Consider the following 13,255-nt stretch of genomic DNA (forward strand, 5'->3'; position numbering starts at 1 on the left):
AAACTAAGTTCTTCAATAGTAAAGAGCTGTTTAAAATGCATAAAAGAAGATGAAAACAAAATCCAAAAAAGGTTTTTATCAGGGTTTCAACACAATTCAACAAAACAGTTTTGCTCTAAAAGTACTGAAACGGAGCTCAAAGGCAGAAATTAGCACCAGCTGTTCTTAAAGGTAGCTGCTAGCTGTTTGTTAGAATGTCTTACTTAAGTTTTAACTGTACTGTTAGTGTTATCATCATGACAGCATTTTGAGACGTGAGGGCTTTTTCTGGAACAGACATAATGGTGGGGTCAAAGGCCTTCCCATCTCGCTCTCACACACACACATTCATGTGACAGTGGATAGAGTCGTCATGCCAACAGCAGACATTACGGCTGGTTTCATCACGGAGACAATCCCAGGCTGGCCTAACTGCGTGTGTGTGTGTTTGTAGAGATCTACGCCCCTGCCACACACACACACACACATACAGTATTTATGTGTCTTATCTCAATTTTGCATCATCCCTGGTGACCTCTGTGTGTGTGCGGTGGGGGATTACAGAGGAGACCGAAATGAAGAGGCTAAAACAAGATTATGTTTTAGGAGATGAGAACGCTGCGAGAAAGGGAAAACATAAGCATAACACAAAATCATAGCACAGCAACCAATAATTATAACCACCTCCATCGGTGTGCAAACATCTCTAGTTTTTATTCGACTGTCTGAGGTCATTATAAAAAGTTTGAGCTATATCAAACAATTCAAAATGTCTATAGTCCTGCCAGAGACTCCTCGAGGCTATAATTAGCTAAAGCAATGCTTTGAGCTAAATGCTAATGTAAACATGCTAACATGCTCACAGTAACAATGCTGACAGGCTGTGGCAGGTATATCATTTATCATAATTTATCATGCTCTCCACTTGGTTTAGTGTGCAGATATTTACCAATTAAAACTGTAAACACAGAATTATTCTCCTATATTTCAATGACAATTCATGGGCCCTTACAGGTAGAAAAAAAATACCAACATACCACTTAAGTATAGCCTTTCCGTAGGTAGTAGTGAGTTGATTAGCTATGTAAAAAAAACAAGTGCTCAGATAGAAGTGAAAGCAGTTATGAAATAAAATAACTACTTGAGATACAATACAGAAGCACTGACTGAAAAAATGACTTGAGTAACCTCGGAGAGAGAAAGAAAACAGTACACTACTATCTTCTAACTTTCTATCGTTTTCCCCAGGTCTTTTATTTGATGTGTATTGGAATTATTTCAGCTGCCGATGGCCTTCCTCAGGTAAAGAAGTAAAAATACACCAGTATCTATGTGTGATTAAATGACAAATCATCATCTCCTGATTACATATCCTGTCCAATGTATATTAGGACAACACTCACAGTTTTTATCTCTCAAGTGTGATCAGAAAAGATGTACTGTAGAAGTAAAGTTATATTATTATTTGTTAGCTTTTTTTGCTTGGTGTCACCTATATTATATCATGGTTTGGCAAATAAATCAGCAAATTATGTGCATGTACATAACAGACCATGTGTAATGTCCAGTATAGATGTCCCAAGTTTCATTTCCCAGCACTGATATCCATAGATGAGGTGTGAACCCTCCACATCCTGGTCTTTGTGATCTCTCTGTGTCTTATCTTTCTGACAGTGTCTTATATTAGACGTCTCCTTTTGGCTAATCAGTAGATAATGCTGTGATGTTTCATCTTTATCTAATGAATATGGGCCTGGTCACTTCTTCACGTCTTATAGTGTTACAGTCTTTCCATATAAAATGAAAGTAGCCTAGTATGAGTGTGACTAGTTAAACCAGTCTTCACACACCACTAGATTGAATATTTATACTACAACATAAAGAAGGAGTAGTTTTGAAGTATGATACACTGTGTACGAATACTATTGAAACATATTAGCATTAACACAGCTCTGCTGTCTGTCACCCTTGTGTCAGGATGGTTTTTCTGGCTATTTGAAAGCCACACTCCCACTCCAGTTTCAGCCATTATGCCACTTTGAACAAGGCCATGTGGAGATGATGCAGTAGGATAACAGAGTGGCAGCACACCTGCGACCAGCTGAGATGGTTAGCTGGGGTTAGCTTAAGGGAATGTGCATGGATGCATAAAATAATAAATCTAATAAATCTACTCTAGTAAATTTGCAGATGCTGCAGTGCCGCTCTCATAAATTACTCTGAGGGTGGCAGTGTTTAGCACTGTCGCCTCACAGCAAGAGGGTTCCAGGTTCGAATCCCGGTCTGGGCCCTTCTATGTGGAGTTTGCATGTTCTCCCTGTGCCTGCGTGGGTTTTCTCCGGGTTCTCCGGCTTCCTCCCACAATACCAAAAACATGCACATTAGGTTAATTGGCTACTCTACATTGCCCCTAGGTGTGAGTGTGAGAGTGTGTGGTTGTCTGTCTTTGTCTGTTGGCCCTGCGATTGACTGGCGACCAGTCCAGGGTGAACCCCGCCTCTCGCCTGTAGTCAGCTGGGATAGGCTCCAGATCCTCCAATCTGCAATTGCTTCAGACCAAAGCAGTCTGAGTAACTGTAGAGGTGAGAACCCCTTTATGTTTCATTCTCTTTTTCTACTGCTTCTGGTCAGGATTGTATTCTTTTGTTTTGTTTGTGAGTGAGAAAAGCTGGTTTGGATTATTTCAAAATGGTTCTGTTTGTTATTTTGGGCCCTGATGTCTGAAAAATAAATCTACTTTGTTTTGGACCATGCTCTGCTGCGACTCTGGTCATCCTTGCCGTAACATTTTAAACACAAATGAACAAGCTGTTAAATAAATCCACAATTTGCATGGCACAGCTTGTTCATGTTGAGTGGTGGGCAAATGAATGAATCTGTGCATTATCTAAGGAGATGTGTAAGCAAATTTTGATTATTTCTGCTCAAGGATTTGACAAATCCTGTTTCTACTGTGTGGCCACTGAGTGTGTGGTTCATTGAGGTCATCCAGAAAAAGATGATACTTGAAAATGCCAGTAGCCATGCCAAAAGACAAGTGAACATAAATCTTATGAGGAGTGCTATTACAAGCCATGAGTATACATTAACATAAAGAGAGCTGGGACTTGATAATGAAGTGGTCTGAAACCAAAGGCTCTGATTGTATTGTTGAATGATAAAAGGTTGATATACCGTATTTTCCAGACTACAGAAGGCACCTGAGTATAAGCCCAACCCACCAAATTAAAACAAATTGTAACATTGTCCACATTGTAACATGACATACGTTTTCAAGTCCGGGCCATCTGCTTTTATTACCTCTGAAAGCTTTTGTCGTCTTTTTGCATTGCGTCAGTTCTTCACGCTGCCGTCTCCAACGTCTCACCATTGATGCATTTACGCCAAGCTTACGTGCAGCAGCTCTATTTTCCTTCTTGGACAGCCAGTTCGATTGCTTTTAACTTAAAAGCTGCATCATATGCATTTTTTTTAGTGTTTTCCATGATGACGGTATGTGCATGACGCGCAGAATGACTGTTGAAAGTTACGCTTAAAACTAGCGTCTTCCTCTTTGCATCAACGGGCCGTCAGCCCGTAAAAATCTATAGATTAGCCGCATCGTTGTTTAGGCCGCAGAGTTGAAGGCGTGGGAAAAAAGTAGCAGCTTATAGTCCAGAAAATACGATACAAAATTTTGTTCAAAAAATAAATGTGAATAATCAATTGTAAACAGGTTGGGATGGCCATGGACAGGTGAGCAGTTACTGGTCTACAAGCTGTCTAGTGATAATATGATGAACTGGAAAAAAATCTGCTGTTCCCTGATTTAATCTGCTCTTAAAACACTGGATATACTCTGTCAGCCAACCACCCTGAAGCTTTAATTGTCTCTTAAAGCTCCCAATGCTCGCCAAATATTAAACACAGCATGAGCTCCCTGAGGCACACTATGCCCTGAAGCACAGAGAACGCCAGAAACGAGCTGCAAGGCCACACACAGGACGCACAGGACGCAAATGTAAAGCTGTGACACACACACAGGACACACACACACACACACACACTCAAGGAGAGATCAAGACTTTACTGTCAAAGCAGCACAGCAGGTGTTGTCCAGGTGATTATCCTGAGAGTGAGGGCAGTGTGAAAGACAACAAATGTGTGTGTGTGTGTTGTGAGTATTGTTCTCAGTGTGTATGTGTGTTCTCATGGAAGGCCGCAGTTGAGTCAGACACTTGGCCTCTGATTTCATCACATCGGTTATGAAAGAGACAGTAGAGTTGTGAGCACGCGAGCACACACACACACACACACACACACACACACACACACACACACACACACACACACACACAGTGTTCTGCTTCTGTTTCTTCAATATTTCATCATGTGGCATGAAAATGCAGTAACCATAAGGAGATAACCTGCTGTGTGTGGTGTGTAACCAGGTCAGTCAAGCTCTTTACCTGTCCCTTGGAAACTGTCTGATCAGAGTAGAGCTGACTGCACACACACACACACACACGCACACACACACACACACACACACTCACAGGAAATCTAGATAATGAGGATGTGACCTCATTTCCTGTGACCTCTAGCTTCCTGCAGGGATTAATCCACAAGTCATGTGTCCATGTGAAGACGTGTCTGTGTCTTTTGTCTGTCCGCACTCAGAGCAATGAAACAACATTCCAATGCAACAGAGCAGTGCAACAGTGCAATAACAGTATAGACAATAAGACAAGACAATACAACACAATATGGACAATAGACAGTGCACAGCAGATGAGGAGCTCTAGTTGGATAATAGGGTTCCTTCAGCACTTTAAGATAGGATGGTGCTTGACCATTAATGGACTTGTATGTGAGGAGAAGAACTTTGTAAAGAAGCCAGTATAGGAGAAATATGATCTCTAATATTGTCATTGACAATTGTCATTACGCATGCAGCAGAGTTCTGAATCAGCTGGAGAGTCCTTAGAGACTTACTGGGACACCCTGAGAATAGGAAGTTGCAGTAATCCAGTCTGGAAGCAACAAATGCATGGACATTTTTTTTTTTGCCATGTTTTGTAGGTGAAAGAGGGCAGTCTTTAAAATTTGTATTAGGTGTGAGTTAAATATTAAACATATATAAACAGAAAGCAAAGGTTAGATATAGGTCTATAGTTGCCCCAAACCCCTGGATCAAGAGTAGGAGAGGTTTGATTACAGCTGCTCGGAGTACTTTTATTAGAGACAGATCGATCACATCTAGTAGGGAAGTGCTATGTCAAACGTCTTTGAGCACCTTAGTTGGGATGGGGTCTAAGAGGCATGTTGTTGCATTAGATGAAGAGATCAATGAGTTTAGTTGGTGAAGGTCAATGGGAGAAAGACAGTCTAGGGAATTATCCAGTCCTGCACTTTCTAAAGCTGCGGTGTTTGAAGATAAAAACTCAGTTGTCTAAGTCTCCCTCACAATTTGCTGCTGGTCAAAGTCACATAGATCATTAAAAGTCACTCAAATCCTTATGCTTTTCCATTTTTGCAACTTCAGTGACTTCAAGGATAATATTCACTTGCTGTCTGATATATCCCACCCACTGCCAGCTGCCATTGTAATGAGAAAACCCATGTTATTCACCTCACCTGTCAGTTTTCATAAGTCCAAAATGACGCCTGTTTTAATATAGAGAAATCTTCTAATTATGATCAGCTAACAGATACAAAGTTTGAATTTTTTAATAAATCTGTAACTGTTCAGTCACAGATGTGAACTTACCTGTGGCTGATATAATAATAATAATGATAAGAGAATAATCTACACTGAGGCTCTGAAGAGTCAGAGGACAGATGAGTCAGGGAATAATTTTTTGGTCAGATGAGTTTAATTCATAAAAAGCTGAAACGTGTCTGAATGTGTCAGATAAGCGAATGCAGCAGGTAAATGTCAGCTGAGCCTCTGACTGCAGACTGAAGCCAGATTAGGGTCATAGGTCAGAAGGTGACTGCAGTTCTACAGGTCAACTGTCCGTTTAAACGAGTTCACCATCAAGACTTACTGTCAGAGGAAAACCTCATGTCTACTGTGCTATAATGTTATGTACTGGTTAATATTGCTAATGTACGATGATCATATTGATTCACCATTATTAATCAAGTACACATTTGATTAGTTAATCACAACGATAGCAAATGATGGCTTTCATGAAAAAGCCAAACTTCAGTCACTTCGTATCAATGTATAAATGAGAGACAGATCTGTAGAAACCAAGAATTCTGTCATTCTAATTGTCATTATCATAGCAAAACAGTGTGTATTAATCAAATACCCACTGATTATTGTTAATAACTCCTTGCTTTAGTGGTAAAGATTTGACATAATGTAAAGTTTTCAGTTTTCAGTTTTCAGCTACGGGGAGAAAATTATACTTTGATCTCCTCTTATGATTACTTTAAGTAAATAAACTTTGTTTCATCTTATCATTTAATTTTCAAGTGATTTGTTTTCTTAATTTCTCTTTCATTATCTGTTGCCGTGTTTTGGGTTCGTACATTGTGAGCCCACTTCGGTAAAGTCAGAAAAGCAGCTCTGAACAGCAGAGATTCTAAATTGTCCCATTCAAGCTGTATTCACAGGGATTCTGGGTAACAAATAGGCAAGTCAAGGCGATGCTACTGCATTACGCTGTATCAAATACACTAAAGTTTGAGATTTTGGATTTTAAATCCTAATCAATGTGCCACAGATAAAACAGGAGCTGTTGTTAATAATAATAACAAAAGCTCAGACACTTTTCAGCGAGTTGTCTCTGCTTAACACAACTTACTATTCAGGCAGTATTATTAGTAAAAAGTCTGTTGTCTTTTAGGAATATCTGGTAATCACAACAAAGAGGCTTTATCCAAAATGTCACCAAATACTCTGCTAGAGAATACAAGACAGAGCTTTCTGTAAATATGTACGCTATCATGAGTGGTGTAAACTAAGTACACTTAATTCCAGTCGAGTGCAGTAAGTAGTTTGGCTTGAACAATACATGAAGATCTTTATTTTCTGCTACTTCTTCTTCCACTATAATAAAAATAATACATGACTGAATCATGTATTATTATCAGTTAAGATAAAACACTGTTGATCCTGCAGGAAGAAACTCACAAGCTCACCAGCAAGACATAAAGTAGGCTAATTAAAATCAACTGCAGCTGCAACATTACAGTAACGTACATAATGATTAGAGTCCAATGATGCTGTTTTGAAATACCCTTACTTCATACTTTTGGTACTTTTAATGTTTTGTTGTTAATACTTTTTAAACGCGTGGACTGTACGTGTAGGAGTGATGTTTGCACTCTGTGGTATTGCTATTTTTGCTTGATCAGTAGAGACACAAATCGAAACTGTCTGCATTCTGACGAATGATCAGCTCAGGATTGCAACATCGTGGCTCCGCCCCCTGCTGCATGACGACACCGCGGGAGGAAACAACGTAGCCAAACAGACCCGAAGTCAGTTCGAGCCCTCAGTCCGGCTGAAAGTTCTGGAGAGGAGCACCGTCAGAGCAGACCAGAGCCCGGATCTACAACCACACCGACACAGGGAGATTATCGTGCTTCAGTAAACTTGGGACAGGAAAACAGAAGGACTCAGTCTCGGCTTTGTTCGCTTCAGTTCCGGCTACACGAGAAACGAAAAAAAACAAAAAACAACTTAATTTTTAGGTTTTCAAATTTCATTTTTAAATTAGCAGACTGGTTCCGTTTGTTGAGCTGATTCTCACGTTCGTTTTAATTTCTACAACTAAGAAGAAGCCCAAAAACAGCTGATTGACGACAGGTTGCGCAACCGACTCGACAATAATAAGGACACAAAGACGTCATCACCGGCGCCACTTCTCCCAGTATCAGACCTACTGCTTCCAGTCGGAGCTCACATTTCAGCAGAAAGCCCCAACAACTTCTGCTCCACAGGCGGACAGACAGACAGACAGACACCGACACTGTTGGATCTACTGGCTTCCTGCTGACCCGCAGTCTTAACGAGACAAGGTAAGTAACTGACCTGAGAGCAGTAGTGCAACAAGTATTCATCAGCAGATCATAAAAATATTCAATTACAAAAGTATTATAGAAGTATTTACAGCCAAATGCTTAAAAGTACTCAAGTAGAATGGTGTGTTGTGTTAATGCCCATAATAATCTACTTCCACCGACACATTGATGTGTAAACAGCGTTATTATGTTGTCGAGGTGGAGCTCATTCAGCTGTTGACTGTATGCAAAGAGGCAGGTGTCAGCAGTTTCACCTGTGCTGTAGAAGTGATCACATGTGTTTACTTCATCAGGTGTTTTAACTGAAGGATTAGAAGCAAACAATAAGAGAACAAAATGTGATCTTGGCGTGTGAACTTCCCTGAGCCGTGTGACTGTTGGACATGTTAGTGTTAGCTTGGGGACATTCCTTTCTACAGTGTGCCAAATAAACAGGATCAGGGAAAATACAGCAAACTTTAAAATATTCTAATGCAAATTAAGTTCAAACATGATGCCAAAAACAGAGTTGTTCCAGTTGTTCCATCTGAGTGTTTGCTGGTTTTCTTTGTCTTCTAGATGAACTGTGTGAACATGATATTTCAAGATGCTTATTGTTCAATAATCAATTGAATAGATGAGAACTGTTAGTTGCAGATGTTTTAAGTTTTAAGATGAGTTTGTCAAGATTTCTGAGAGCTGATTTTAAGATGAAGAAACTTTTCGGGCCAGCCGCTGTATAAGTCATACCCAGTCAGTAGAATGTAGTTTGTTTTGTTGTTGTTGTTGTTGTTTGTTAGCAATCCGATCTCTTTGAAACTTCAGCTGAAAATATAGAGATGAGATATCATTCACAGAGAGCTGAACAGGCGAGATGTACGCATTCACTTTCTGTGTGTGTGTGTCAGGGGATGACGTTGCCGTGGTGATGCTGTGACTCAGGGTGTTTCACCAGAGTGAAAGCAGAATTTGCCAACAGCAGGTTTCCATACTATGTCACCACGCAGACCACAGGCTCAGAAAAACTTTATGAGCACACACGCTCCCTCTTTCTGTGTGTGTGTGTGTGTGTGTGTGTGTGGTAGGTATTGACTGTATTTAAAGCCTGTTTAAACTATAAACTGTTGTGCTCTGATGCAACAATCTGAAAGATGAAGCGTCTGTCAGCTTACAGGAAGTTGCATCATGAAGCCTATAGACGTTAACAGTGTAATGTGTGAGCGGCGGAGACACAGAACAAGGCGAGATGTGATACTAATATAACTCTTCCTACTGTATGTGAACGCAGTTTAGCGCGGGCTCAGCTCTGGTGTGACCAGCGGAGAGTGCTGCAGTGCAGAAATGAAACCAAGGGTGGAACTCAGAACAAAACTAACTATATCCACAACTTTTCAATGTAGCAATGATCCTACACAAAATTATCCCCTGCAGTTCTGTTGAGCTTTATAGTAATTTTCAGCTTATTATATGGCTGCCGGGTTCTGTACTAAAATTGGTCCATTTTTAGGCCATACTGGGAGTTGTTTTTAGTGAAAAAGCTCTAAAGCTCTAAAAACTGCTTATCGACAAACAGCAGACAGACACAGTTAGAAACGGAGCTAAAACAGACTAAATAACTGCTCAATAACTGGTGGATGTGTGGAAGGTGCAGCTGTTTGCTAACAAGGTTGTCTTGTCTTGTGTTCACGAGTTGTGTTAACTCAGCATCTAATTCATCGATTAGTACAACAGTTTCTGGACACATTTATGATTATGAATTCATTCGACTCCAGCATCTGGTCAAATTTTTTTTATCAATTCACAACTTCAGTTTAAGTTTGTATACCTGCAAACCTGATTCCTGTCTGCCTCAGCTGTACTTTGTGTTTAGTGCTAATAAGCAAATGATGGGATACTGTTATTTCATAACACTAAATTAAGATATATTAGAGGTATTTAGCACAAAGGACTGACAAGCTGAAACCCTGGCTATCAGTGACTGTGTGAACTTATGTTAATGCCTTGGGTCTTGCTGAGTTTGTCAGACATTTGAGGATTACTTCATTGCAGCTGTCATTTCTACAGTCTTTTCACTGTAGCAGTAAAGCTCTAAGTATCAACCTGATGATGTCTCCTCCATCTGTCTCCTCCAATCACAGATGACCATGGGTGTAACTTCAGCCAAGTCTCAGGTGTGTCTAAAGAGGCTGCTGGATGAACCCCAAGACACTTTGCCCAAACATAAAGTAGCCCGTCTGAGTCTGAACCCTCCTGCTACTGGCCTATCACCCTGTCTCAGGCCCAGAAGCTCCGCCCCCAAGTCCAACCAGAGCCACACCCCATCCAGAGTTGGACCATACCTTCTGTCTGAACGATGTGAGGGGGAGGAGACTTACAGGGCAGAGCACGCACTCACAAAACAGCAATACACCTGCCAGGTAGAACTGCCGATATTACTGATACTGCAAGAAATACTAGTAATACTATGACACTGCAGAGGTAGTGCTAAATATTATGTATAAATACCACAGATACTGCTGAAAATACTGAAAATATTGCAAAAATACTCATACTACTTGAAATGCTGATATTCCTAATGTTAAAAAATACTGTTGTTGAAAATGCTACTTATACTTAACCATATTAACCTAACCATCCTTCCTGGTTGCCATGGTTACAGGTACTTCCTCTGCGTGGTTACCAGGAGCGTTTGGCTGCCTACACTCGGATTGATCATCATGACAACATCTGTGGCCTGCTGGATGTGGTGATTGGCCAGGACAGCGTGTATGTCTTCTTGCCTGGTCACCATGGCGACATGCATGCATACGTGCGAAGCAGGAAGCGTCTGGGTGAGGAGGAGGCGGGTCATCTGTTTGCTCAGATGCTGAGCGCTGTGACACACTGTCACCAGCACGGCATTGTCCTGAGAGACCTGAAGCTCCGCAGGTTTGTCTTCACTGACAAAGACAGGTGAGACTGACAGGTACTTCTTACCACTACTATTACCCACTATTTCCTGTACTGTCACTACTGATGCATTAAGTAGATTTAAAACGTGTGTGGTTTTCTTTCCGCAGGACGCGTCTTGCTCTGCTTGGCCTCAACGACTGCGTCCTCCTGAATGGTAACCACGGAGACGACTCTCTGACGGACAGACATGGCTGTCCCGCCTATGTCAGCCCCGAGCTGCTAACCAATGGGAAAGGCTCTTACTCAGGTCGTGCTGCAGACATATGGAGCCTGGGTGTGTCTCTGTACACCATGCTGATTGGAAGATATCCGTTTCAGGACACACAGCCTGCTGCGCTATTCACCAAGATTCGCCGCGGGGCCTTCAGCCTCCCTGACTGGCTGTCACCACAAGCCAAGTGTCTGATTGGCTGCATGCTGAGGAAGTCGCCTGCAGAAAGGCTGGAGGCGTCAGAGCTGCTGATGCACCCTTGGCTGACCAATCCCTGCACGCCTCATGACAACATGCCCAAGACACATCACAGCTCACAAAAATCACTACAGAATACACAAGAGAACGATGACCAGGTGGTGCCAACGTGGACAGAAAAACAACACTAAAACACATGTGTGTACTTCTACTTGTGAGGACATAATGCATCCCTCCTAGCCTTAATCTTAACAGTAACAATGTATTAATCCCAACCCTTCCATTGAACTGTACCTGATTCCGATGTTCAGACACCAAATCTGAACCCTCAAACAGCCTTTGAGAGCTGAGGGACAGAAAGATCTCCCCAATTGGTCCTCACAAAGATAGACATACAACGGCACAGAACACTACAGAGATAGTCTGATCCTGGATTACTTGACCCGACACTCAGGTGCCTTCCGCCTGCTGTAGTTGTGACTACAGACCACGTCTCTTCAGAAAGGGACGTAGACTGTGACCTCACCTTGAGGCCTGAACCTGCTTGTTGTCTTCCACAAATTATCACTGATTTACCAGTTCCATCAGTACCTAAGACAAACCAGAACAAAAGGTGTGTTCACGTGCTATTCAGCAACTTATAAAGTGGAAAATTTCCCAGTTTCCTTTCTTTCCCTTGTTCAACTAAGCACTCATTATTGACACCTTGCAGGAGCGACTTCATGGGTCCTCTTCTACATGTAGTTACATGATCATTTCTGATTTAAAAAGTTGATGAAGACCGCCCAAACACACCACTAGTTTTGGACTTGGGTGCCTAAATGGGGCACAGTTTATTTTTCTCACTGTTTACACTTATCTGGTTGTTCCCTATAATTACAAGGTGGGGAACGGTCAGAGTTGTTGGTGTTGAAAGGTCACTAGCAACAGAAATCGTTAAGGAAAACAGAAGTAATTGTAAGAAATGACATAACCTCAGTGCAACAGAGCCAACAATGCCAAACCGTTTAAATTCAGCTTCCGGCTCACTTTAAAATATTCAAGTGTCCCATCCTTTTGTGATGATCACCGTTTGACACAGCTGCCTTGACAGTCAAAATATTTTGCATGCCTGTTTTTTCAGATTATCAAAACTTCCTTATTTCTCCTAAATTTGATTTTTGTGCTGCTCATAAAAACGGTTATCCTAAATAATTTACTTTTCTGCCAACACAAAATCTAATTAATAATGTCAGCAGCTTGTTCTGGGACACCTTTGGATCAGCCAAAAATCACAGTGGAGTAAGTTAGTTATGTTCAGGAAACGATTTCTGATGTGGGTATAATTAAATCTCAGGATAAAGGATCTAATATAAGCTTTATGTGCTTAATCAATAAGACTGATGTTGACCGATCACAGCCCAACAGACCTGTAGCCAGCCAATAGGATGCCTTCTTCTGAAAGAGTCATTCATACCTCAGTTACAGCTGGAGATTAAATAAATATATTTCACAAACTGCTCTGGTCCTGGTCTGTTTTTTGTATGGTTGTTTCATTTAGGAAACATTTAACGTTGTTCTGAACCTCCGTTATCAACAGTCAGTATAAAAGGTGCTTTACAGAGACTCAGAGCCTGAACCCCCGAGCAAGCAGACAGTGGCAAGGAAAAACTCCCTTTTAACAGGAAGAAACCTTGAGCAGGACCCGGCTCACAAGGGAGAACCATCCTGCTGATAGTAGACATTGGGTTTGTCAGAGGGCCGGATGAAGTCCAACATGTAGATCTGGATGGAGAGAGACCTGCAGAAAGATACAGAGAGAGAAAGAAAGGGAGGGAGAGACACAAAACTACGAGGAGAACTGGACACACAGTTAGTGACATAAAGTAATGAATTATATGTTGATCTGATGAGGGGAGAGGAAGAAGAGGAGGTGGG

The 13,255-nt window shown here is 41.4% G+C and overlaps 1 protein-coding gene across 1 annotated transcript; it reads left to right on the forward strand.

Moving 5' to 3' along the window:
* The first annotated feature begins 7,419 nt into the window (after window positions 1–7,419).
* On the forward strand, window positions 7,420–12,835 carry trib3 (tribbles pseudokinase 3). The gene is made up of 4 exons (XM_046381167.1): window positions 7,420–7,995; window positions 10,116–10,394; window positions 10,637–10,929; window positions 11,037–12,835. The coding sequence occupies exons 2-4, from the start codon at window positions 10,116–10,118 to the stop codon at window positions 11,527–11,529; spliced, it is 1,065 nt and encodes a 354-aa protein (XP_046237123.1). The 5' UTR covers window positions 7,420–7,995; the 3' UTR covers window positions 11,530–12,835.
* The last annotated feature ends 420 nt before the right edge of the window (window positions 12,836–13,255 follow it).

Source organism: Scatophagus argus, chromosome 3 (genome assembly GCF_020382885.2).
Source record: "Scatophagus argus isolate fScaArg1 chromosome 3, fScaArg1.pri, whole genome shotgun sequence".
Lineage (NCBI taxonomy): Eukaryota > Metazoa > Chordata > Actinopteri > Scatophagidae > Scatophagus > Scatophagus argus.

Bases quoted from the DNA above. Each gene is read 5' to 3' on its own strand.
- trib3 (XM_046381167.1), top strand. From the start codon at position 10,116: ATGACCATGGGTGTAACTTCAGCCAAGTCTCAGGTGTGTCTAAAGAGG. The intron at 10,395-10,636 runs GTAGAACTGCCG...CCATGGTTACAG, and splicing joins AACAGCAATACACCTGCCAG to GTACTTCCTCTGCGTGGTTA. The intron at 10,930-11,036 runs GTGAGACTGACA...TTCTTTCCGCAG, and splicing joins GTCTTCACTGACAAAGACAG to GACGCGTCTTGCTCTGCTTG.